The sequence below is a fragment of the Rattus norvegicus genome, chromosome 6 (assembly GCF_021556685.1).
Source record: "Rattus norvegicus strain SHRSP/BbbUtx chromosome 6, alternate assembly SHRSP_T2T, whole genome shotgun sequence".
Lineage (NCBI taxonomy): Eukaryota > Metazoa > Chordata > Mammalia > Rodentia > Muridae > Rattus > Rattus norvegicus.
Window position 1 is genome coordinate 104390260 of NC_141539.1, and position 26743 is coordinate 104417002.

General features: G+C 47.0%; 1 protein-coding gene across 3 annotated transcripts in view; it reads right to left on the reverse strand.

Moving 5' to 3' along the window:
- Positions 1-1169: 1169 nt before the first annotated feature.
- Zfyve26 (zinc finger FYVE-type containing 26) overlaps positions 1170-26743 on the reverse strand; it is a 63571-nt gene continuing 37997 nt past the window's right edge. For 2 of the 3 annotated variants that reach the window (XM_087553274.1, XM_087553273.1), the window contains exons 28-42: positions 24821-24984; positions 22761-22897; positions 20530-20561; positions 19515-19651; positions 18740-18960; positions 16335-16482; positions 15898-16107; positions 13796-14014; positions 10545-10742; positions 9301-9500; positions 8317-8458; positions 7755-7814; positions 6799-6981; positions 6134-6178; positions 1170-3747 (exon numbers count right to left, since the gene is read on the reverse strand). In XM_087553274.1, the coding sequence (XP_087409400.1) occupies positions 3544-3747; positions 6134-6178; positions 6799-6981; positions 7755-7814; positions 8317-8458; positions 9301-9500; positions 10545-10742; positions 13796-14014; positions 15898-16107; positions 16335-16482; positions 18740-18960; positions 19515-19651; positions 20530-20561; positions 22761-22897; positions 24821-24984 (2300 nt within the window). In that variant the 3' untranslated portion in view covers positions 1170-3543. 3 annotated transcript variants of the gene reach the window in all.

Consider the following 26743-nt stretch of genomic DNA (forward strand, 5'->3'; position numbering starts at 1 on the left):
ACAACAAACTATGAAATTGAGACCCTATTTCAAGAACAAAATAATCCATAAAGTTTGTGAATATCAGGGGCAAGAATGGTGGGAGTGGTAGGATGAGCAGATTCAGTGAAGGATGATGGGAGGCAGCTGACTTATTTCCCCAATGCACATATCCTCTGAGTCAGCAGTTCAGAATCATTCATTGCAGAGAATTTGCTGTGACAGGAGTACTCCCCTGCCTACTCCCCTGTCCCGGGAACTATACATTAGATATTGGTAACCCTGGTCACCTCTGGGAGAGACAGCCAGTGGGGTAGTGACAGGAGGACCTCTTATTTATGTTTTCTACTCCTAATGTATCACCTATTTCCACCCCTTCACCTGGAGCAGACATGAAACACACCAAGTTTTCTGGTGGTAGATGGTATGCTAAGATGATTTTAAATTAATTTTTTTTATGGTGAAATTGGGGATTGAACCTAGGACTTTACACATCAGGCAACTGCTGTTTATTGAGTCACATTCCTAGAAAACTAATAAAACAATACTTCATAAAAACAAACCTATTTTATTTTATATATATGAGTATTTTGCCTGCACATATATGTCTATGTACCATACGTGTGCCTGGGGCCCTTGATGAAGGTTGTCTCTGGACCTGGAGTTAGAGATGGTTGTGAGTCTCTGTGGATGCTGGGATTGAACCTGGGCTCTCTTGATAAGCAGTCAATGCTCTTAACCTATGAGCCATCTCCACAGTCCCAAAGGGAGCTGAGCAGGAACACTCACTGCTCTCTTTGTCTTTCCGAGACACAGTCTTATTATGTAGACCAGGCTGGCCCTGAACTCAAAGAGATCCTTCAGCCTCTTCTGAGTGCTGGGAATAAGGGTGTGCGTCATCACGTTCAGCCCCCTTTTAAGGTTTTAAACTTTACTAACATGTGTATAGTGTGTGTGCATGTGTGTGCATGCTCTTGCGTACATACCATGGTATCTCATGCTATGGTATATCGGAGGTCAGAGGGCTGGAAGAGTCAGCTCTTTCTTTCCATCTTCATATGGGTGCAGGGATCAAACTCAGGTTGTTAGGCCTGTGTGGTGAGCGCTTTACCCGCTGAAACATCTCCCTGGTCCACTAATCGTTTTTTTTTTTTTTTTAACACATTTGATTTGAATGGTCACTCCAGGAATTGTTTAAGAGGAAGTTAGCCAGTTGAACTTTATTTCCCACTCATCTTTTCTTTCCACAGAACACACAAGCAAAAGACAGGAGTCTGGAAACAGGGAACATGGAGGCAAGAGGATGAGGGGTTCAAGATCACTTTCATCTATACAGCAATTTCAACACCAGCCTGTGCTATATGAGACCTTGTCTCAAATCAAATAGAAGGCATGGGATGAGACACACCATTAAGAGCACTTGTTCTTATGCAGGATCTGAATTCAGTTCCCAGAAACCCTATTAGGAAGCTAACAGCCACTTGTAACTCTAATTCTAGGGGATTGGATACCCTCTTCTGGCCTCCACTGGTGCCAGGCATGCATGTGTCACACGCATGTGCGTGTGCACACACACAGGCACACACACAGACACACATACACTCATATGAAAATTTTTAAAAAGTGTGTTTATATAAATAAAGCCAAGGGGTGATGACTTGGATGATAAGAGCACTGGCTGCTCTTCCAGAGGATCCAGGTTCAATTCCCAGCACACAACTGTCTGTTACTCCAGTTCCAGGACACCCGACATCCTCACAGAGACATACATGCAGACAAAACACCAATGCACATAATAGTAAATAATAAAAAATTTAAAAAGCCTAGAAGCCAAGAAGTATGTGGGACAGCCAGTTTATTGTGGCGTGGTTGTGGTAGGATACACAGTCCCTCAACATGTACAACTATTTTGATGTTATTGTTGCTTTTCAGGAAACCACAGTATGATGTCTTAGGTCTGCAATCTTTTCTCTGTTAACCTGGTCAATGGTCCACCTATTTTACAATTCAAGTTAGAGAAAGTCAGGGAAATCTAGTTGTGTCATCCTAAATCGAGGGCTGCAAGACTTACAACCCAGTTGTGTAAAGTGCTTATGTTCAGTGCAAACATAGACAGCCTTGAGTGTAAGCTGACCTCAGGCAATGGGGGTTCCTGGGAGCTGTGGTGTGTTCTATGCATCAGGAAGGAAAGGCCACTGTCAGACTTTACCCTCAAGGGAGCCCATTTCAGCCTTTCTTCTCTACTAGGACCAAAGCTTGGAATCTGACAGATGTCCACTAACAACTGTTAATTAAGAAAAACTTGGTTCAGAAGAAATGAGCAGGGTTTCTAAGCACCAGAGACACTGACTTCAGTTCCAGTTCCTGTTGCCTTGGCAGCAAAGGGGAGACCAATAGGCTGAGCTCTGGCTGGTAGGAGACTTGGGGCCACAGGCCTTTCTTTAGGGCTCCCAGTCACCAAATGACAGACCCTCTGTCTAGAGCACCAACCCACCCCAGGTGAAAAGCAGATGCACAGTAAACCCTTCATACAGTTCCCCACCCCTGGGTGAGAATTACTTGTTATCCGCTTGTTCTGCCTTGCCTGTAGACCCAACTCTGAAGCAAATCCCTCAGTGCACTACTGCCTCAATGAGCTAGGTCTTTGCATATCCAACCCATGGCCCTGAGGAGGCCAAGGGGAAGCACGAGGGATGGAGAAATGGCTTCTTAACTAATTCCTGAGGTACAAACACAAATGGAATGCAAACAGGTAGAGTCTAGCATTCATTCAGCCCCAGGGTCTTGGCTACCATTTCTCTCCCTGTCAACCCTGCAGCAGGGATACTGACAAGAGCCAGCTTTGTGCTCAGAAGGGTTGGCCCTTTCCTCCCTCTGAATGAATGTGAAGGGGTCTGGCCTCAGTCTCCCAGATCTGACTCTTTATACCATTGCCAGAGCTTTCAGATGCCCACACTTGAAAACCTTGTGCTTGTGAGAGGTATGGCAGGGAAAGCTGACATATTCCACAGCCATACTCCTAACATTCGCTCTGAATTTTGGGGAAAAGCAACCTTTTTGGCATTGCTCTGTAATTCTGTTGATCCCTCCAGTTAGGAGGAGCTGTTAAAGCATGTGTGTCTGCATAGAGGGGAACTGTGGATGAACAGGCCGACCTGGGACAAGAACCAAACACACTGAAGGTCTTCAGACTAGCAGAAAGTAGGAAGTAAAGTGCCTCTCTTCAATGGAGGAATCTCATTTGTTCAGAAAAATGCTTGGGCGTAAACATGAGTGCACAGGAGCATGCACACGGGTGTGCACACATGCACACACACACACAGTCACTCTGAGGTAGAAAGTGGCTATTTGCAGACAAACACAGAGTCTACAATTTTACATGGCACTTGTGTGAAAGGACCTACTCTTGCCCATTCAGGTAAGTAGAGTCCGACTTGCTCACTCCAACCTGGGGCAGGAGCAGAAGTCCCACTCCACAGGAAGATGGAGATGGAGGGCGCTGTGTGGCACTGTGCCTGTTGCTATAGTTCCCAGGCTGTAGTTCCCAGGTTCCGCAGCCCTGGGTCACTTCCTGGAGCCTGAACCATGGGCACCACGGGAATGGCTTGTCAGAAGCCACTGAGCACAGATGTCTTGCACTACAGAATCCCCGCTGCTTTTGGCAGCCTGCTGCACCTGCTGGACGAGGGCGGCGGCCTGAGTGTGTTCTTGCTTCACGGCAATCAGGTAGGCAGAACGCAGCTTGCAACACGTCAGATAGGCCCGGACCTAGGCATTGGGGATGAGATGACCACCAAGGAAAATCAGTAAGCACAGAGAGCACCAGAAAGCACAGGCAGATGGACGATACTTCTCACTCACCAGATCGAGAGCGAGGTTCTTGCCTTTTATTGTTTTATAACAATTTGAAGTGTTCTAGGCAGTAGGCTATTGCATGGCCCTATGTTCTAATGTAAAGAGCTATCACAGGTAAAATAAGATTTAGAAACTAAGGTAGGCAGAATCTGGCCTCTGTCTATTCTTCCAACATCTTTTTAGAATCAGAGCTAATATTGCCATTATCTACACGCTGTGATTTTATAGTTACTTGGTGATTGTTCTTGACTAGACTGCACGGTCTGAGAGCGCAGGAATAGTGTTTGCTTTTTCTACACTTTGTATTCTTGGTGCCTAGCTGGTAGTCAGTGTTCAATTAATGAGCCTTACATGGGTAACTGAATATATGTGTAAATGATCATACCTTTCTTTTACAAAGGGTTTACAGATTCCCTTTTCTGGTTGTGTGTTTTGAACATGCTGAATTAAAAGAAAAAGAAACAAAGCCAAAAAGCCTTTGGGTGGGTGGGTGGCACTGGGGATTAAACCTGGGCCCATGCATGCTGGGCGAGCCCTCCCACCATTGAGCTGTATCACATCACCAAATCTGAACTTAAAGCTCTCCGTATTTCCTACGCTCTCTGTCTCAACTCAAGAACCCTTTTCTTCTTGGCTTGGGTTTTACCAGCACCTTCTGGTTAGCCATCACTCGTGGCTGAGCAGTACCACGGCCTCCATAAGCTGTGGCTGAGCTCCCACTGGCAGCTTAGTTTCTGCTATAACAGTTATTTCTGAATCAGAGATGCATGCATGCATGCATGCATTTATTTTTGCTCCATGTAAAATGTGTTATCTTTTTGGAGGTGGGTGAGTCTTAACCTGCCAAGGGCTTGATTACATATAGTTTCCCACTACAGAATACATCTGGTGTGCTGTGAGCTCACTGAAGCAATTTGGTGTGTGTGTGTGTGTGTGTGTGTGTGTGTGTGTGTGTGTGTGTATGTATGTATGTATATACTGCCATAGGGGGTGAGCCCTCATCTAGCTCTAGTTACTGCTAACTGTATGAACCACAAGTTGACAGGCAAAATTCAATAGGGGAATAATGATTATAAGGTGATGGGGAATCAAACGAGGTCCTGAAAGCACCATAGAACAGCTGCTGAGCAAAACAACTGAAGAGTAGTAATAACTGTCTAGCTTGACTCTTGGTTCTCATTCAGACTCTACAAAAGTAACCGTCGTTTCAGAATGTGAGGATCCATCCTTTCTGAGGATCCAATTAGGATGTTACTCAGACTGTGAGGAAATACTTAGAACATGTTTCCCTTAAGACCAAGACTGAGAACGATGGCTGGCATGCTCTGTCTGGGGACTGACGCTGCCGCAGGAGCAGTCCTACAGTTGTGTAAGATACCACCACCTGACACGAGGCATTATACCACAAGGGACTTGGCTGCTAGGAAATCTGTCTCCCGATGGCCACTGGTCTGGCTTTGCTTCTGTGGGACTCTGCCTTCCTGAAGATGTAGAACAGTTGATCCCATGGCCAGCCACAAACAGCGACACTTTTGTCCTAGCTGGCACTCATAACAGAGGCAATGTAAGCCAAAGGTTCAGTCATGTCTGAAGCAGGGAAGAGTTCGTGGGCTCCAGAGGAGCACTGTCCTCCGAGGGCAGAGTGGATGCTTTGGTCTGAATGTGAATGCCCCTCATATGTTAGATCTACTTGTCTGCAGCTGGTGGCAGTGTTTCAGAAGGCCACACATTTGCTAAAGGAAGTGGTCACCTGGGGTGGGCACTGAGGGTTTAGGACCTGGTCTCCTGGTGCTTTCTACCTCTGGATGCAGTGTCACCAGACGGCCATCTCTTCCCCTTTTCCTCCCCACTGCTATGGAGTATATCCCTCAACTCTAAGTCAGAATGCGTCTTTCCTTCCTTCAATTGCTTCTTGTCAAGTATTTTGTCACATTAATGAGAACAGTAGCTGACATAGTGGGGTTTTCCTTACTGAACTCTTTTGAACAAGGAAAAAACTGCCTCCCTAGAAACCTTATACCTGAAGACGGAAATCAAGCAGGTGTCCCCTACCTTGGCTATATGGTGAGAGACCTCAGAATAACACGGAGAGTTAAACAGTCTTCAGGGATAAAGAGTTGGGAAGGCAAATGTTTGGGCAGCCAATGTTCATCGGCCCCTGTCTATACCCTCTGGGGCTTTAAAGCCACTGTCTAGGCCCTGGGTAGCAAAGAAAACTGAACTATGAACTGCATGGAAGTGAGAGAAGCTCAGTGCTCTCACTCAGCTGCGTCAGCAGGGCCAGGACATGGCTGCTCACCTTGTTGTCATCGCTGTGGATGGCCTGGATCAGTCCCTCCAGCTCCTGTGTACAACAGAGACATAGCAGCCGTGAAAGAGAGAAGAAACTCAATCCACACTGAGCCCAGATATTGTAACTCCGAGGTAGGGACACTTGCTTGATAGTTCTCTCTAACTCAATTCCCATTACACGAATAATAAATTAGAGCTAATAATACGCTTGAAAACTGGGCTAGAAGGGATGTCTTCTAAGTGGCCTATGCTGAGCAGTCACAAATACATGAGTCTCTGTTTGCCCCACAAGCATGGTTTGTAGTCAATGTGCTACAAAGGCCACTCTGATCTGTGCACAGACACTTCTGGGAATACACAGTATTAGATGAGAAGATGCTGAGCCACATCTTCTGGATACAGAAGTCACAATCATGAACTACACAGGGAGAGGGCTGGGAAGAGGGAGGCCATGGTTGCAGTGTTGGAAAGAGAAATGAATCTTGTAGTGAGGAGGAGGAAAAAGAGGAGGAGGAGGAAGAGGAAGAGGAGGAAGAGGAAAAAGAAGAGGAGGAGGAGGGGGAGGAGGAAGAGGAAAAAGAAGAGGAGGAGGAGGTGGGGGGGAGGAGGAGGGTGCAGACAGAATGATACAGGAGCAGACAGAGGACTGGAGAGACCCAGGAGGTAGCACACCTGGGGTGGAATTCTCTTGAAGGCTTCCAGGCAGTTGAGGAGGATGGTGTCGCCATCGCTTTTGGCTGCCATGCCTGACTCACTGACACATTTGAGCAGCTGTCGAATCTCCCCATATTTTTCTTTCTCAACCAGCTGCCTGGCAGCTCTGCAGTAGGTCACAGCAGCGTCCAGCTGGAAGTCCTAGGACAGAACGTAGGATGATGGACTTAGGGCATCAGGGACGTCCACCATGGGAAGCCATACAGGAAAGCAAGAAAGGAGTCAGGCAAACATTTAAGAAGTGATTACAAACACCACCTCCTCAGTAGATGGAATGGTGCATCCTATGAACTTCCGGTTCTTTTCTTTTTCTTCTCTTCAGGACAGGGTCAAGGCTGGTCTTGAACGCCTGATCTGACTGCCTCAATTTCCCAAACACTGAGATTCCAGGCTGTGCCACCATGCCTGGCTCCATGGACTTGCAAAAGACATTCTACTTAACTCCTACGACAAATTCTCTCTCCCCTGATTCATTTTTCTTTGGGAAATAGTGTTGTCTGTTAAGAGCTGCCTAAGTGTTGAAACAGATTATCAAAAGACTCACTTCCTGAAACTTGCCAGATAAATACACTAAACCTAGTCTAGGTTAGCCCTTACGCTACACACAGGCCTCGGGAGACATGTTCTGGCTCCTCCTTCCAGACCTGAAGGTGAGTGAAAGTTCTGCAGTAAACCAGTTCTGGGCAGCTGCCTTACATGGGCTCCTCGATATCTTTTGAGGGGCTAAGGTTGGCTTGTGGCTAAGTGACAGAGAGCCTAGCATTTGATCCAGTTCTGTATCACCTCTGATTTCACCCCTCATACACACGTAAATCCACTCCTCTTGGGATACCATTTTTTTAAAGAATAGCATTTCACAGAAATGTCAGGTGTGGGTTCCCTTGGCATACACTTGACTAACAAACATATCATACCTGCAGAACACGGAATGCAATTCCAAAACCATCTTCCACGTTTTTCCCTCCCAGCATGACCTGATGGAGAGAGAGATATGCTTAAAGGAATCACAATTATTCAAATAGCTTCTCAATTAAAACAAAAACAAAACAAAGAACAGGGTTCCTATCAATATCACTATTACCACCACTACCACCACCACCACCACCACCATCATCATGTTTTCTGTAGAGACAGGGTTTTCCACCACAGTCCTAGGTGGCTTAGAACTCACTTTGTAGATCAGGCTGGCCTTGAACTTGTAACGATTCTCCTACTTCTGCCACTCTAGTGCTGGGATTACAGATATGAGCCACCATACCCAATGCATTTAATTATTGAATATATGTTGAGATTTTACTAAGCATCCAAGTACGAGAGACACAAGTGACCAAACTGGACTCTGCCTCTAGCCTGAGGCTTGCTTTCCAGTATGGAGGATGCCGTCCAGGAAACAACGGACACAGTCAGATAATTACACCTGGAATAAGCATCCTGAGAGACGTGAGCTGTCTGCCAGAGGTGACACACTCTGCGTACCTGGCAGGCAACTTCCATTTTCATGTGGTTGTTTCCGAAGAGTGTTGGCAGAGGCAGGGTGGTGATCTGAGAGGTCCTGGCACTTTCGCAGCGATGTAAGAATCTGGTCACTTCCATCTGGAGCTGCAGCGTGTTCATGTGCCTATGGGGACAGGGCAGGCGTGGTCCAGCCTTGTGAGGCTCTCAGGAGTGGGGTGTCTGTGGCTAGCTGATTGGTTCACCATGGCCACAGAAAGACCAGACAAGTTACATGAAGTCAAGGGTCTTGAAATACCTTCCAAACAGCTATGGCTTGGCAAAAAGGAAGGACCTAGGTCCACCCACAGATGCACGGTAGTTAGGGTGCACTGCGGAGCTGGATGAAGTCCCAGCCCTGGAGCAACAAATAATTGCTGAATACCTGTGTGGCAGGTACCAGAGTGAGGATGGAGGCCTGTGCTGGACCTCACAACTCACACTAGAGAAGCAGACAGGAACCAGACAGAAGAGCTTTAGTGACTGAGTCTAAAAAGGTAACAAATTAGAGTGGTGGAAATTTTGTTTCCTCAGGGTTTTTTTTGTTTTTTTTTTTTTGAGACTACATCTAACTACATTGCTTAGACTCACTTCAAATTCACAATCCTTCGCTTTAGCATGGGCTACCATGACTGGCTAAGCATTTACTTCAGAGAGTATGTTCTAAACAGAGGGGCTGACAAGCATAAAAGAAGGAAGCACTTGGGTTGAGGATCCTGGAGGCTGGGTTGGCCAGTGGCTGACGTGTGCCAAGGGAGAAAGAGGAGTATAGAGACATTGCATGGGACCTTTTCCCCCCCTCATTGTACAGAATGAGGGGCTCAGTCTGGCTGTAGCACGTGATCCGAATTCCCTCCCTTCAAGCACCTCGGGAGCTTTCCAGGTTGTAGCAGACTTTGTCATCCAGGGCTGATGCCTTTTCAGCCCCAGCTTCCCACCTGCACTGACCACCTGAGAGGCATTCAATACCTGGACACATCAGCGGCAGCCATCTTCTTCCGGAAGAAGGTGGTTTTCTTCCTTCCGGAGCTGCGGGAGTTTTCTTGGAGGTAGATCTTCAGGTGGTCCTTGGCCTTAAGCAACCATGACAGCTTCTCTCCCAGCTCTGTGTATGACTTTGCTTTGTGACTGAAGAACCGAATACAGGTCATGGCAGCTCGGACTTGGTCCTAGGAGTGAAAAAGCGAATGTTCGGGTTGGGAGAGATGTTGGAGTGTGGTCATGAGAATTCACAGGAGACCTTCACATTCTGGCCCAGTGAGCTCCACTCCAGGTCCTCCCTTCTTCCCTGATTAGAAGTGCCTTCCCTATCGCCAACTGAGCTGCCATTTTACATTGGTGATTACATGGTCCCAGACACCTCCTTACAGTGGACTGCAGGACAAGCTCTTGGGTTGGATGTTATTTTTCCCTGTGGAGATCTAAAGGAAGAGCCTTTGGATTCTCCATTGAGAATGGAGTCTTAATGTGGCATCCGTTGATGTAATTTCTTTGATATTATAGCACTGAGAAACCTCAGACAGTTTGGGGAAACTTGGCCTTTCTACTTGTATGTGTTTTCTTCTAAAGACTCCAGCTTTCTGGAACATCATTCCTTATAGATAAATCTTTTTTTTGTTTGTTTGTTTTTAACTTTTATAGTCCTTGAATTTTTTTTAAATTAGCTTTATTTTATTTTATGTGTGTGAGTATTTTGCTTCATGTATGTCTGTGTATCACATGTGGACCTGGAGCCCATGGAGATAAGAAGAGAGCATTGTTTCTTAGGACTGGAGTTATGGATAGTTCTGAGTCACCATGTGGGTGCTGGAAATTGAACCTGGATCCTTTGGAGGAGCAGACAGTTCTCTCTCTCTCTCTCTTTTTTTTTTTTGGTTCTTTTTTTCGGAGCTGGGGACCGAACCCAGGGCCTTGTGCTTCCTAGGCAAGCGCTCTACCACTGAGCTAAATCCCCAACCCCCAGACAGTTCTCTTAACTGCTGAGTCATCTGTCCAGCCCCATGTTTTTTTAATTCTAAAGAACATTACTATGGACAAGATTAAAGTTTTGCTCTAAATGTAGGATTAAAGTTTAAATATTTAACAATGTCAGAGAGCCTGGTGGAATGCCAAGGTCAGGGTCAAGTGTCTCCCTGGTTCCCTCATCTTGCACAGCCTCTCCTGCAGGACAGGGCCCCAGGGACAGGAGAGGAAGGGCGGCTGGGCGTCGTCACCTTCATAAACTGCTGCAGCTCGTACAGGATGTGGTAGTAGTTCTTCTTCTGCAGATGCTGGCACGCAGCGATCAGGTATGCTCCCCAGCTCTCCAAGGTTGGATCAATGGATTCCAGTAAGTTTTCCAAAGTGTGCAGCTTCCCACTTTTATAGCTTGGCTGGAAAATGCCTTCTATGAAGACTTCTGCAGGACTTTCCTGGAGCAGGGTAAGGTAAGAAGTCAGAACTGTGAGGGCTGCTTCTGGCAGGCTCTAGGATTTGCTTTGAGCCTAAGTGTCTTCCTTGAGCACCACCTCCCATCCTGTGTCACAGGTTTTCGCTCTGATTCCCCTAACATCGCTTTTGCCCCAAAATGCTATCACACTGCAGCTAACTAGCTAAGAAGGAGCTCTACATGTTAATTCTATCAGAATTGGTTCTTTGTGGTGTCGGGGACCAATCAAACACCTCTCACACACTAGAGGACTGGTTTGTCGACCCCAATGGGACCAGCAGATTTTGACAGATGATGACTTCCTTCTCCTTGAAAACCTTTAAGCTTAAAACTTTCACCTTTAATTGAGAAAAAAATATCTTTATTTTGCTTCCAGGATACTAGGAACCATCCCCTGCAGGTTTTCTTTCGACATCTCTGGCCACTGAGCTCCTTAGCTGGTTCCTCTCCTCCCTGTAGGACTCCTCTTCTATCTCTAGTTCCCCAGTGAGTCTATCCAGTCCCAGGCATGGCTTTCCATGTTGTGTGTTGATGACATTCACGCCTCTATCTCCAGCCTGCTCACCCTCCAGGGTCTCTGGATCGGCATCTCCCATGGAACCCAGCCACCTTTCAACATGTCTTCCTGCAAAGCTGACAAATTCAACACACTGAAAACTGCTCCTTCCATACCTTCCTCTTTCCCACAATTCCATTCTTCCAGTAGTTCAGGCCGAAAGCCTCAGGACCATTTTCCTCCTCAAACTCTGATAGAGAACTTTTTAGCAAGTTCTGCCTTGGGGACCTACTCAGAAGCTGCCCATGCACACTCACACGCTGACCACCATTAGCGCGCCTGGGTTACTGAAGTAGCCTTCTCCATGACCTCCCACTGCCCACTCCTGTCTCTTCCATATAAAGCCAACAAATCAATTTTGCCGGCACATGAATCAGATGAAGTTACCCTTCTGTCCACCATCTTCCAGTGATTTTGTTACTCATGCACTATGAAGCCCAGGTTCTCCCAATGTCTACATATACTGTATGACTTAGCTATTGCCTTCCTGATTGTTTCTGCTACTGACCTGTCCCATCTTTCCTGGCTTTAGCTACCCTAACCTTTCTCTTTGTTACTTCCTCTTCTTGGGCCGCAATCCCTCCAACTGTCCTGTCTTTCAGCCCTTCACTCAGAGGCCACCTTCTCTGGGCACCCCATCTAATATTGCATAACCCTGCTCTTCTGCTCCCTTCTTCTCTTGACTGCTCCTCCCCACCCTTCCTTCACCTTCTTCTGCCTCTCTTTCTCCTTTCCTGCTCTTCTCTTCTTCCTCTCTACTGAGCACCAGATATCTTAGAACTTGAAACATAGACCAGGCTGGCCTTGAACTCACAGAAATATGCCTGACTCTGCCTCTGGTCTAGGGATGCTTAATCCCTGTTTAGCCCGAAAGGATGAATGGAATTTCTCCAAGAAAATGGGGCTGGGGCATTCTGGATAGGTGGAACAGTGCAGGAAGACTAACAAAGATATTGATGTTAACATTTTGGTGAGTCTGGAATATGGAATAGCATTTGTGGTGAATAAAAAAAACATTAGAAATATGGAGACAGATCTCGAGGTCCAGCTGCATGCTAAGGAGATGTCCTTCACCCTAATGATTCATGGAGGCCCTCTGGGGAGAGGAATAACAGGAGGGTGTCATGTTTAGGATGTTCACACCAAGGGCAGTGTGACAGGGAAGGAATTCATAGAAGCCCTGCCCATGCTAGGAGCTCAAGTGTCGTTTTTCAGTGCATTTTTTCTGTGTCCCCACTTGCTTGAGGATAAAGGAAGGCTCTTAAAAAGGCAAGGGTAGCTGATGACAGGAGACCACAGAGCCTCAGAGTGAGGCAGTGCTGTCGTCAGCTTCTCCTGGATAAGGAGATGAGCTGCTTACCTCTGGCTGCACTTATCCAAGGCAAAGGACCTGATGATGTACACCATTAGTCTGTGCCTGCCAGAAACATCGTTATTTCTCAACTCATGTGGAGATGGAGGAAAAGGGGACATTAAATTCCAAATAATAAGGCTCATTCTATATGACTCTTAAGACACGCTCAGCAGCGAAGACTCACCAGCCAAGCAATGGTCTCCCTTTCACCGACCTAGAAGGGTCTAGTTACCATGATGCTGCTTTTCTCTTGGAGTCGTCTACAAAATAGACCTATTTGCAAACTGTTGTTGGCTGCTGTTCTGATTTAGTGTGGCTGGATGATGTTTAGTTCTCTGTGAAATCTGGTAAATATCAGTTGCTTTGTCAGGAAGTTACCATGGAATGTGGAGAGATAAAAAGAAGTGCAGGCCTAGGAGAGAGCTCAGAGGGTAAAAGCTTTTGCTATGCAACCTGATGACTTGAGTCTGGTCCTGGAGCCCATGTAATGTGCAGTAGCGTGTACCTGTAAGCTCAGGATGCCTGCGGTGAGATGGAAGGCAGAAACAGGAGAAAGCTTAGCTTACAGGATGCAGAAGAGCAGCAGAGACAGGAGAGCCTGCCTCAAAGGTGGAAGGTGAGGAGTGACTCCTAAAATTTATCCCCTGACCACCGCATGCACCATGACCCCTGTGTACAGACTTTCTCTCTCCCTCCCTCAAACCTACCCCTTCCTTCCTCCCCCCCCCCTCTCTCTCTGTCAATAAGTAAACAGAAGAGTGATGGCTCTCAGTGCTCTTGCCTCCAGTGGGAAGTGCCAGGGGAGAGAGAACAAGGAGAGGGCGTGCTGCTTCCTCCTGTGCACACACATGTGCCTGGTGCTACACAAAACTCCCACTGAGCACCTCACTCCAGAGGCCGGGTTGATTCTCTGACTGTGCCCTGTGCTTTGGGAGAATTTGCTATTGTTGGTCAGGAGGGTTATTAGGCTCTTAAGTTAAGACTTGCTTCCCTCGTTGGACAACCGTATAGACAAGTTTCATTCTGACCTGACTCTGCTGGAAATGATCTCACAGTAGGACACTGAACTACGTCTAAGGAGGTGATGGGGCAGCCACTGTCCTTGGCCCATGTCTGAGTGTCTTACCTTGTTGAGCAGGTGCAGCAGGGCTTCCCGAAGGCAGTTATGCCTCATGTAGAAACTGATGATGGCCAGGTTGGTGCTGTAGTTGTGCAGGTAGAAGAGACATTCTTGGTAGTAAGTGTTGTTCATGATCTTCCCATCAGGAATGGCCTCCAGGAAGAGGCTCTGGGTTCGAAGGGTGGCTTCTAGTTCCCTCAAGGTGGCAAAGTAATCATCATCTTGCTGGCAGGAAAAAGAGAAAGTGAGAAAAGCTGGGGCATGGTGTATTGTAATTGTAACGCAATACACAGAAGCTGGGACTTGGGAGGCAAAGGCAGGTAGAGCTATGAGTTCAAGGTCAGCCTGGTCTACATAGCAAGTTCCAGGACAGCAAGGGCCACACAGAGAAACCCTGTCTCAAAAAAGAAGCCTACAATCAAAGGTGGAGAGCACCGAGTTTTCTCAGCCCCTAGAAGCTGTGGTGGAGGTGGCGGCAGAGGTGGCGGGCCATACGCTGCTGCAGTGTGGAGCCCGGCTGCCTGAGGGAACGACAAGTTTTAGAGCAGAAAAGCAGGTAGGATACAAGCGCCTCTACGGGAGGGCACAAACTCAAGCTCCATTCAACACCATAAACACCTTGTTTGTTTACTGACAGTCTTCCTGGACTACTCCATGTGACCTTGAACTGCAGTGTTTAAGAAGTTATTTTCCCTCTTCCAAGCCTCTCAGCTTCCGAGTAGCCCAGACTGTGGGCCTGCGTTACTCTGCCTGTCTCTCAGCAGATCTTACACTAGCTAGGGTGGATGGTGCACATGTGCTTGAGGCATGAGGATCGTGAGTTCAAGGCTGTTCTGGATTAAACAAAATGAAACCAGTTTTCAGAGTGCTCGCTGTGCCGTTCTGTGGACCCCAGCGTCCCTGCGTGTGTAAGCTGCTGTCCTGGCGTGTATCTGTAACCCAGTGTTTGAGTGTGCAGACTGCAGCGGGAAGGAGAATCTACTAGAAGCAGTGAGCTCCAGGTTCAGCGACACACCTTGCTGTGAAAGAGAAACAGAGTAGGGTGGGGCAAGAAGGTTCAGCCATTGAGGGCACCACAAACCAGCCTGATCTCCGAATTTCATCCTGGAGGGAGGACAGAACTGACTCCTGCAAGTTGTCCTCTGACCTTCTGGAGTGTCTGTCTGTCTGTGTGTGTGTGTGTGTGTGTGTGTGTGTGTGTGTGTGTGTGTGTGTGTTTGCGCGCGCGCGCGCACGCTCACAGACTCAAAACAAAAGTATAAACAAAATGGAAAGAGTGAGAGAAGACAGCAATGACCTCTGACCTCCCTCCACACATTCACATGGGTGAGTACACACAGCCGCACACAAATACACTGCAACATACTCTGTACAAAATGAAAAAATGAAGAAACTCTAAATGGAATATTAAAACTCAGTAATCTGGTTATATGATTTTAATTTTTTTTTTTTCTTTGGTTCTTTTTTTCGGAGCTGGGGACCGAACCCAGGGCCTTGTGCTTCCTAGGTAAGCGCTCTACCACTGAGCTAAATCCCCAGCCCCATGATTTTAATTTTTTAATATGTTTTTAGAGTTTCTTTTAAAAAACTGACTTTGTAACTGAGTGGCCATGGCACGTGCCTGTAATCCCAGCACTTGAGAGGCAGAGGCAGGTGATTTCTATGAGTTCAAGGCCAGCCTGGTCTACAATGTGATCCAGGACAGCGAAGGCTACACAGAGAAACCCTGTCTTGAAAAACCAAAAACCGGGGGTTGGGGATTTAGCTCAGTGGTAGAGCGCTTGCCTAGCAAGCGCAAGGCCCTGGGTTCGGTCCCCAGCTCCGAAAAAAAAGAAAAGAAAAAAAAAAAAAAAAAAAAAAAAAAAAAAAGGAAAAACCAAAAACCAAAAAGTCAACAAACAAAAAATCCCCAAAAAACCCCCCGACTCTGTGTCACTTATTTAACCATACAGTCACTTACCTAACCACATGTAATAGAAACAGACAGACAGACCTCAGGTGAGGATGAGCCCAAATGCACTGCTGATAGGATTAAGCCAGTCCTCTCCCTGGATCCCTACTGTCCCCAGCCTCTCCTGAACAGGGTCCACTCTCTGCTTTGCTCTTACCAAGGAAACGAGGGGTCTCACTGTGGACTCCAGGTACTCCACCACATCCTGGACTAGCCTCGAGCCATGACTCAGTTGGTTCAGGTCCAAAGGAGGCTTCAGGCAGCGACTGAACTTCTCCCTAGCAGCAGTGAGGTTCCCAGCTTTGAGGCAGGCCATGCCCCAGGCGTGCCATGCTCCTGTGGAATCAAGCCCAGTCTTTGTAGAGACCTGGAGGTAAAAATGAGAGGCGTATACTTTCAGGTCTGAGAGTCTCCCAAGCTCTGTTCCGTTCCTTTGCCCAATCATCAGCCCACCAATCAAGCGCTGTAACTCTCACCCCAGCAGGCTGGGTGTACCCTGTACGTTTCCATTATGAGGACAATGGAGAGATGGTACCGCCTGATTCAAAGCCACTCATGGCAGCAGGGTCAAAGGAAGCTTCATCTTTGTCTCACCTCAACGCCCAGTTGGTAGTACTCCGCTTCCAGGAGCTGGTTCCTCAGCCTGGTTACCGAGGCCGGCTGCAAGATCTGATCTAGAGACGGCATATGGCGGTAGGCAGCAGCGACTAAAATATGCAGCACGTCTACCTTGCTGATGTAGCTACGGGAGAAAGAGCAAATAAGGCTATATAAAAATAAAAACTAATCCCTAAGGAACAAAACAAAACAGCAAAACCCACTGACCCGTACTCCTGGTCAGTACAGTGGTTTCGCTATTACTATGGTGGTACCTTCAGGAGCCCCTTGGCCTTTCTGGTCTAGTCTCCTGAACTTCATATTCTTTCTCTGGCCTAACAACAGTCTTCCATATACCCCAGCAACAACCTTACTCCTGACACCTGAGCACTGGGAGAACCTTATTAAGACAGAGTCCAGAGGGTCCGACCATTCTGCCTGATGCAGCAAGCTTACATCCATGGTTCTGGAGTTCTGTCTCATAATTACCGAAAAAAACCCAAAACAAAACCCCAAAAACCTGTGGTACCTGACTTATCTGCTTAGCAATTTTTCTGATTCCATATATTTAATGATTTTTAACTTGGTGGGGACAGGTGGGGACAGGTGGGGACAGGTGGGGACAGGAGGATAGTAAAATGTAAAATCAGATTTGACCATAATATAACTCTCCATTTGGAAAATGAAAACATTTGAAATAGATGTGTTATTTGTTTGTTTTGAAATATATTCATTTTTATTTGTTTATCCATCAGAAGGGGACATAGTTAAAAACTGAATATTCTGGTTTGTATAGCAATATGTAGCAGAGATGAGTCCTCGCCCATGGATAGAATCACATACAGTCATCATACTAAAGCAGGCGCGCGCGCGTGTGTGTGTGTGTGTGTGTGTGTGTGTGTGTAGAGGGAGAGAGAGAGAAGACAGAGAGAGAGAGAGTGATTGACTGATTGATTTCAAAGGGCTGTAAACTGTTCGGGAAGCCCATGACCCTGTGTATGGGTGAGAACTCTGTTAACGTCAGGGCTTCCTGAATGTGTGCCACCCTTGGGAGGCTCACTGGGGTTAAGCAGACTTGTCTGAGGTTAGAACGTTAAGAGATGATGCTGCAGGTATGTGCTGTAAGTGAGTGTCTGAAGGAGGCACTTATGCTTCAAAGCACCTTCTATCCCGGGCTCCCAAGGCTGGCTGGGATTGGAGCTGGAGCACACTTCATGAGTCACACCTCTGGGTGGGTAAGGAAGGAACTAGGAGTTTTCATTGTCAAGTTAATGGATGGAATCAAAGCAGGTTGTACAGGAATCTGTGGGAGAAGGGAGGCTAACCACCAGTTACGCTCTCCCCACTTCCATAGGATGACTCACAGTCCACCATGATTGAAGTTCCCCACTGGTTCCCCAACCTTTTTAAAAGACATCTATTCATTTATTGTGTGCACATCAGTGCACGAGTGCCCAATGGCATGTATGTAGCGGTCAGAGGACCTGTGGGGGGACTTGGTTCTTTCCTTCCACCATGTCGGTCCCAGAGACAAACTTCATGTAGTGAGGCTAGGTGCCCCCAAATTGTTTTCATGGACCCATTTTCCAGATGTCCCAGAGGTCACAGTCAAGACAGGAGAGGAGTTTTTTTGCAAGGTTAATCACTGGTCACATTTCTTTTAAAAACTAGGGTTCCACAGACACTAAAGGTACTTCTCTAAATTATTTTAATGACAAAGAATCTAGTTAAGGTCTTTCCTTGCTTTGTGACAGGGTACAGCTAGGGAAAGTCTCTGTGCTAGTGTTATGTGAACTTGACAAAAGCTGAACTGATTTAGGAAGAGGGACTCTGGACTGAGAAAGTGCCTCCATAAGATGGGCCCAGGCAAGGCTGCAGGCTCTTTCCTTATTAGTGATTGACGTGAGCGGGCCTAGCTCACTGGGGAGGTGCTACCCTTGGACAGGTGTTCCTGAACGGTACAAGAAAGGATGGGCAAGCCGTGAGGAGCAGCAAGCCAGTGAGCAGCACTCCTACATGGCCTGTGCTTCAGTGCCTCCCTCCAGGTCCCTGCCCTGACTTCCTTCTGTGATGGACCATGACGTGGAACTCTGTGCTGAATAAGCCCCTTCCTCCCAGAACTGCTTTTAGTCATGTTGTTTTATCATGGTAATAGAAAGCAAATGAACATAGTCTGTTTTTAAGGACTGTGGAAAAGGAAAGGATACAGGCTGACATAGGGCAAGGCCACCAGCTGGACCACTTGTGATGAGTACTTATATCTCACCAACACCAAAATGGGATGTCGGTCAGAGAGGATGGGAGGATGAAAGGAAGGTCATAGTAGAGTCAGAAAAGGAAGCCAGATAAAAACCTGCCACTGTATAAAAAGAAAAAAAAAATGGGGGCTCCTTCTTATGTACCTGTCACAAAGAGCCAAGTCCTGGCTCTGGCCAGCCTTGACGAACATCATTTTGGCACTGAAGAGTAGCTGCTTCATGATGTCTATGAGCAGCCCGGCGTCCACCTCTGGGTTGGTGAGGCCCCTGGACAGCCTGCAGCAGTGCTCAATCAGCTGGTGACCACAGGCGATGCTGTCTCGGTGTAGGTTCAGGATGGCAATGCACAGGGAGGCGCTGGGGGCCTGATCAGGATGGGAAAGAAGAAAAAGACAGTGAATTCAGAGACCAGAGCATTGTTTAAATACAGCTGTAGGTCTGGAAACCACTGCAGGAGGAAGCTGGACATTCCACAGCAAACCAACAGAGCAGCCACATTTCAGACGCTCATAACTCTGAAGCACTGGCTGCTAGGTTCTCTCATACTGTCAGAAGAGGATTATATGCCTACAGTTCCTACTTCTTATGTTGTCTTTTGCTTTGTTTTTCAGACACAGTCTCTCTACACAGCCCTGGCTGTCCAGGAACTTCCTACTGCTTGCCAATTTCCACAGGTGGCCTCCTTTCTTGGTCTTCTGTCCCACAGGTGCAATCACACTCACACCGTCTTCTGGCTTCTCTTTGTGCATTTCTAGAGATGGTCCTCACCATCTGCCTGACTGGGTTACCCGTTTAATCTCTCAAATAATTGTATGGTATGCAAACATGCACCAGGCTTCGTCAGCAACCTTCATATTTCTGGCTATACTGTGACACATCATAAAGAACCTTATATGACATTATGTTTTATGGTTATTACCTGCTCATAGTAAAACTCACTGCGCACCAGCTCATTTTCTTCCTCATTTAGACTCAAGATCCATTCCACCTCAGTTGCTTTGGGGATTCTCACCACAGCTGAATAAGAAGGGCTTTCATTTTTAGCGCTGTCTGGAACTGAGAAGAGGCTTGTTATTCATGTGCCAATCACTGGCTGGTCCTGCAATCTGGCAAGCTGGTGTGTCTGTCACCAGCAGCTACCTGCCTGCTGTCTGAGGGCCCCCATCTTTCTTCTTGGTCCTTTCCCTTTTCTTTTTTAAGGACTTATTTACTTGTTTGTGTGTGTGCCTGCGTGAGTTTATGTGTGTGTGTGTGTGTGTGTGTGTGTGTGTGTGTGTGTGTGTGTGTGTGTATGCACATTCGTGTGCATGTGCCTACAGAGGCCAGGAGAGGGTACTGGATTGCCTGGAATTAGTTGTTCAGACAGTTATGAATCTGGTTCGGGCACTGGGAACCAAACCTGGGTCTGTCTCTGTGAGAGCAGTGAGTGTCCTTGATTGCATTCTCCCCACTTTCATTTTCTTTAGGAGAGCCCACCGGGTACCTCAAGTCCTCTTCCCCAGGCATAGGTCTGGGATAGATGTCACAGCATTTGTGATATGACTGTGATGATTCACACAAGAAACCCTGAAAGACATGGCTCAACCACTGGATACTCCCAAAACTACCCTGCTTTGGAAAGGCACTGGCTAAACACAGTAATCACCTGAGGGAAGGACAAAGCACTGGATGGAGGACAAATGGAGGAGGGAGCTGGAGTGGTGGTGGATGGGGTCGCCTACTAAAAGCTAAAACCCAAAGTCCTTGGTTGTTGGCCTTCCCAGTACTAGAAGCCATGGGCTTAGCTAAAGGTTCTCGTGAAGGATGTCAAGGGAACCGGTTGATAGAAAAGCCACAGTTTTCCATTGCTGCACCAAGTGGACTGAGTTGTCACAGTCATCAGTTGCAGCTGGTGCACTGACAACAGAGACACAGCAAACAGATTTAGGCCTTACCTTCTGACTGGCATGGGCTCTCCTCTGGTGCACTAGAAACAGAGAGAAACAGAATGCCTCAACAATCACTTCTCTGTTTCGCCCTTAGTGAAGAGAACTGACATTTGTTCTACTAGTCATTGGTCAGTGTGACAGTTTGAGTGGAACAGGCCCCATAGGCTCATGGGACTGACACTATTGGGAGGTGTGGCCTTGATGGAGTAGGTATGGTGGTGTTGGAGGAAGTGTGTCACCAGGAGTAGGTTTTGGGGTTTCAGATTTCAAGCCAGGCCTAGTGTGTCTCAATCTCTTCCTGCTGCCTGAGGATCAAGATGTAGAACTCTCAGTTCCTTCTCTAGCACGATGTCAGCCTGTACACTGCCATGCTTCCTGGCATGAAGATAAAGAACTACACCTCTGAACCGCCAGCCAGCCCCAGTTAAATGTTTTCCTTCATGAGAATGGCTGTGGTCAGGGCATCTATTCCCAGCAATAAGGCTGTAAGGAAGACGGTCAGAAAATTAATCACACATAACTTTTTTCTTCCTTGCTGTTCATGACCATCTCTTACCATGTTTTTTGTCTCTTTTATCTCTTATACATCCATTTAAAAGTCCCCATCTCTCTCTCTGACTGAGGAGATCTCATGGTTTTTTGCTGGCTTCTGTAATAACTTTGCCATAAATCTGCAATAACTCTCCTTGACTCTGACCACCTAGCCTCTACTCGTGGCTGTAGCAGGTTTCAGGAATTCAGATCTGCTCCCATTCTGCTGCTGCTTAAGAGCTCTTCAGAAGCTGCTCATGTGGGAAGCATCCCTCAGAAGACAGGCTTCTGAGAGTTGGCATGACAGCTCCTTTAGCCATCTCCTGCCACCCATGACCTGTCCTCGGGCTGTAAGGGTCCCATGGTTCCACCTCCAGCTCTGCTCAAGGGCCAAGTTTACAATGTGTATAAGGAACAAGCTGACCCACTCCAGTCCACGGCACCAGGGAGCAGGCCAAAGCCTTGTGCCAATAAGGCTTCTGGGTTTGGCTGCCTGCTTTACATCCAGGGTCCACTGATCAGAACCCTAGCTGTCATCTACCTACTCACAGCTCCTCAAATGGGTCATCTCCTGCATCTGCTTCTCCACCTTCTGGGAATACTTTTTCTTTCTTTCTTTTTTTCTTTTTCCCTGTTCTTTTTTAGGTCTCTTTTCTACCAAACTTCTCATTCTCTAAGACTCATCTCTTGGGGTCACCTCCAGGAGAGTCTCTTAACTCCCTGGGCCAATCTGTTGTTCTGTCACCACTGCTCTCATCCAATCACCTTGTGGTGTGCTTATTGGCTGTCTCCCTATTAAAATGAGGTTCCCTCAGGGTAATGGAACTATTGCAGAGTGACTGCTGGAAAGACTCCCCATTAACATCGACTGCTCATTTAAAACCCCGCTAGGATGGTGTTTGGGTAATCCCTGTCAGGGTCTCGGGAGCTGCTCGACGCCTGTGACATGCTTCACTCCTATGCAGTCAATACTTATTATGGTAAACAATGACCAAAAATCCTTCTGAGTAGAATACAAAATCCAGTTAAGTCTACTGAATAAAATGAAACCTGAGACTCCAAATAATATTGCTTTCGCATAGCTGATTTTCCCCAGGTGCCCTAAGAACTTTACACTTCACACTCTCAATGAGAAACAATAGAAAAAAAATCCAAGTCACCATGACTCACAAAACATCCTCTTCATCCATCTGCCTTGCCAAAGGGAGGGGCAGCTACTGAAATTTATCTGGAGTTAACCATGTGCAGGGGAGTGTAAGGGCTTGTCTGTGAGTAACCAGCCAAGACGACTACCAGTACAGAGCTAGAGCAGATGCGCTCACACACCAGCGGGTATGGACACATCGTCCCAAGTCCAGCTGGAGTCACATGAACCACAGGTAGCCAGGTAACAGGAGAGGTGACAAGGAGAGATGGTGACCTCAGTGTGTGGAAGGGCTGAGGATCAGTGTCTCAATTTCAGAAAAAAAAAACCAGCCTGTGAGAACTCTGAACACTTCCTTCTTATCCTACTCCCCATCTACAAAGTGTCTGACAAAGTCACTCGTTCTACACGCATTTCACAATATAGTTAATGACACTGCTGTGCACATGTTAAGTCAAACACCTCTGTGGTGTAATACAGTATAATACTGCACAGTGGGAGAGAAGGAACAGTAAGGACCCTGGGGAGGTGACAGTGGTCCATGATGGTGTCACACACTCACTCTTTGTTGTAGTAGCTGTAGCACTGGTCACAAACGCGTGTTGGGTTTTCTCTGCAGCCTTCCACCACCATTTTCTTGGTGGAGCAGGAACCGCACACTAGCCGCCCACAGCGGCGACAGTGATGACGCCTGTTGAACTGAGGAAAGCCATCGAGACAGAAGGAAAGGCAAGAGATGAAAGTGAGGCTGTCATTCATATGTTCATACTTCTTTTTTGATCAATCATGGCTTATTAAGAAGACCAGGCACTTAGGTTTTTCCTGAACATGAGCACTAGCCCTTGTCCTGGGAAAGGTCACACTTAGGGAAATGCTTAGTGCACAAGGTCCTGGGTTGGAATTTCAACACCCCCTCTCTCATACACATGAAAGAAAAGAAAAAGAAAACAAACAAAAGCCCACCAAACATTCTAAGGTATTATTCGGCCGAAGAACAAATGTTCTAAGTCCTGCACCATTTGCAACTAACAGTTCCTGACGAGGTTTGCCTCTGTGTGGAAGCAACATGTGGAGACACTGTAAGAAGCAACAGGGAAGGTGGGCACTCAGGAGGCTGAGGTAGGGGGATTTCTGAGAGTCCGAGGCCAGCCTGGGCTACAGTAACATCTAGCAGGGAACCGCAGAGTCTTGTTCTCCCGACCACTTGGTAAAGCAGTTGTTGTGCTCCTTCTGAATGTGGCTGCAGTGCAGGAGTCTGGTGACTATGGGAACGGCCCCTGAACAGAGACCAATGCACACGCCATGGCCTTCTCCGAGCTTGCAGGCTCTGAGGGCAACAGCGTTTGCATGAGGGCTACATACAGTTAACCTGCATTATTAACAGACTCCATGTTCAGTAACACAAATAAAAAATAAAAACATTAAAAGCTTTATGCATTAACATCTTAAAGCTTTATTTTATTCCTATTTACATGTTTGTGTCTGTCTGTGTGTGGGTCTGTACACATGAGTTCAGGTACACAGAGCCCAGAGGAGGGCACCAGGTCCCCCAGAACTAGAGTTAGAAGTGGTTGGGAGCTGCCTGGTGTGGGTGCTGGGAACTGAACTCTGGTCTTCTGTAAGAGCAGCCAGCATTCCTAACCACTGAACCACCATCTCTCTAGCTTTTTTTTGACTCATGGTCTGTCTCCTGCAGCTCAGGCTGGCCTCAAACTCACTATGTAGCAGAGGATGACTCTGAACGCCTGATCCTCCTGTCTCCGCCTCTTGAGTACAGGTACCACAGCTGTATATCATCCCATCCATTTTAGGAGGTACTGGGACTGAACCAGGGGCTTGGTCCACGATAGGCCACCACTCTTTTTTTTTTTTTTTTCAGAGATGGGGACCGAACCCAGGACCTTGCGCTTCCTAGGTAAGCGCTCTACCACTGAGCCAAATCCCCAACCCCAGGCCACCACTCTTTTAAGTGAGCTGCATACCCAAGCCCCTCCAAACTGTCTGTGTTTTTAATGGATTGCTCTATTTCACTCTTAGAGGTTGGTAGTCATTTTATACTCTTTCATAGATGATGAAAGAGACATAGAGAAATTACACCACTGCTGTTGACATTAGTGCTGATGTAATCTACTAGACAGGTACTGGTATTAACTGTGGTACCATATGCAATTGTATGTAGTTTTAACAACTCCATGAGCCAACTCACACATCAACGGTAGCTTATAAGAGGCCCATGAGATTGAAAACGTTTACAGTCACATTGCTATTAGGAAGCAGAGCTGATAGGAGGAACTGAGTCTTCTGTCTCCTGAGCTAGCATACACAACTATTACAAGGCCATGTCTTATTGTGAAAGACATAGGGACTAGATATAGGATTGCAAAAGACTCTTGACTGTTTTTATCATCCACTGGGAACAACAATGGTTTTTATAACTTAAGGCTATCTGAGGATGTCTACTAATGAATAGGTCCTGAAGATGCACTCAGGTCAGGTTGAAGGCAGACACAGCCGTAGGATTGGTGATTGGAAAACATCACTATCCTTGTGGACAGCTGAGAACTCACAGCCCAGCACTGCTTTTCTCTGTGTGGAGTGATGCTGAGGGCGGAGGCTGCTCACCATGGTGAAGTGCTCTCTGCAGCAGACCATGCACATGCTCTCTGTCTCATCTGGGACCCACTGATCCCGGGCCGGGGGTGTCTCTGGGGGCACGAACTCCAGTGGCGGCTGAGTCTGAGGGAAAGCTCTCTCCTTGGGACTGGGAGAACAGACTAAGGCACTTCCTGGAGTAAGAAGTCAGAGAAAAAGCTTGTTAGCATTCCGGCTCATCCGTGAAGAGGGAAAGGCAGAATTTTACCTTTCACAAGGCCCTCCTGGAATGACAGATCTAGGTACTTGGTGGCTGTTTGAGTCACAAACAGAGACAGGGGATATTGTGTACCTATCCCCAAAAATGGAAATGCACAATAAAATCGGTTAAATATAGTTAATAAAAACTGCTAAGCCTGGGGTGGGGGTGGGCAGTGAGTGTTCTGTGGGTAGAAGGTGCTTGCTGACAAATCTGAAGGCCTGAGTTTGATCCCTGGGACTCACATTGGTAGAAGGAGAGAACTGACTCCTACAAGTTGACCTCAATACATATTCTATGGCACACATATATGCACACAATAAAAAATGTAATTTAAAAAAAGCCATATAAAGATAAGCTTTAGAACTACTAATGCACTAGAAACATAGGGGACACAGACCCTCATTGTCATAAGGAGGCAGCCTGCAAAACTCAGCATGTGGTCCAGAAGCGGTGGCACACGCCTTTGATCCCAGCACTCAAGAGGCAGGGGTAGGCAGATCCCTGAGTTCTAGGTCAGCCTGGTTTACACAGTAAGTTTCAGGATAGCCAAGGCTACACACGGAAACCCTGTCTCAAAAAAAAAAAAAAATCCAACATATGCAACAAATGAATTAATTTCCTTAATAAATAAAAGGGGGGGGTGGGCTGACCAATTAGTTAGGCTTAAGAGACACTTTAGTCAAATGCCACATGTGGATGTTATTTGGAACTGTTTTTAGAACACACACACACACACACACACACACACACACACACACACACACACACACACGTGAGCGCAGGTGTCAACAGAATCCAGAGGAGGGTGTTAACTCCCCTACAGCTGGAGTGACCACCAATTTTTGAGTTGCCCTGGTTGGGTTCTGGGAACTGTGCATTCTTCTGCAACAAAAGTGCATGCTCTTAGCAGCTGAGCCATCTCTCCAGCCTCCAATGGTCTGATACTGTAAAAGTGTTTGGCTTTGGAAGTTTGTAATGACATACTTATAGTGACATAATGTATATCTGGGATTTGTTTTGGAACAGGACATTAGAAGAATGGGCACACAGATATAATAACACACACGCACACACACACATACATACAGACACAGACAGACAGACACACACGCACACACACACATGCAGACAGACACACAGACACAGATACACACAGACACACACACATACAGACAGACACACAGACACACACACGCATACACACACACATGCAGACACACACAGACACACACACAGACACATACGCATATACACACACACATACACACACACGCAGACAGGCACACAGACAGACAGACACAGACACACACACAGACACATATGCATATACACACACGCATACACACACACGCAGACAGGCCCACAGACAGACAGACACAGACACACACACAGACAGACACAGACACACACACAGACAGACAGACACAGACACACACAGACACACACACAGACAGACAGACACAGACACACACGACCCCAAAGTTTCTCAGGCTTCCTTACAAAGCTGCTTAGATACCCAGAGTCTGGGGCCTCCCTTCAGGTCTGCTGGTTGTTGTGAAGTCTGGCTAGGAAATGTCATGTTCTTTGCTTTATGGTGTCTAAGGAGATTTCTTATTGTCTGGAAGTGCAATTTCACTACCAGCAGGAAAACTGAACTGAATGGAACTGAGAGCACAGTGATCTTTGGCAGC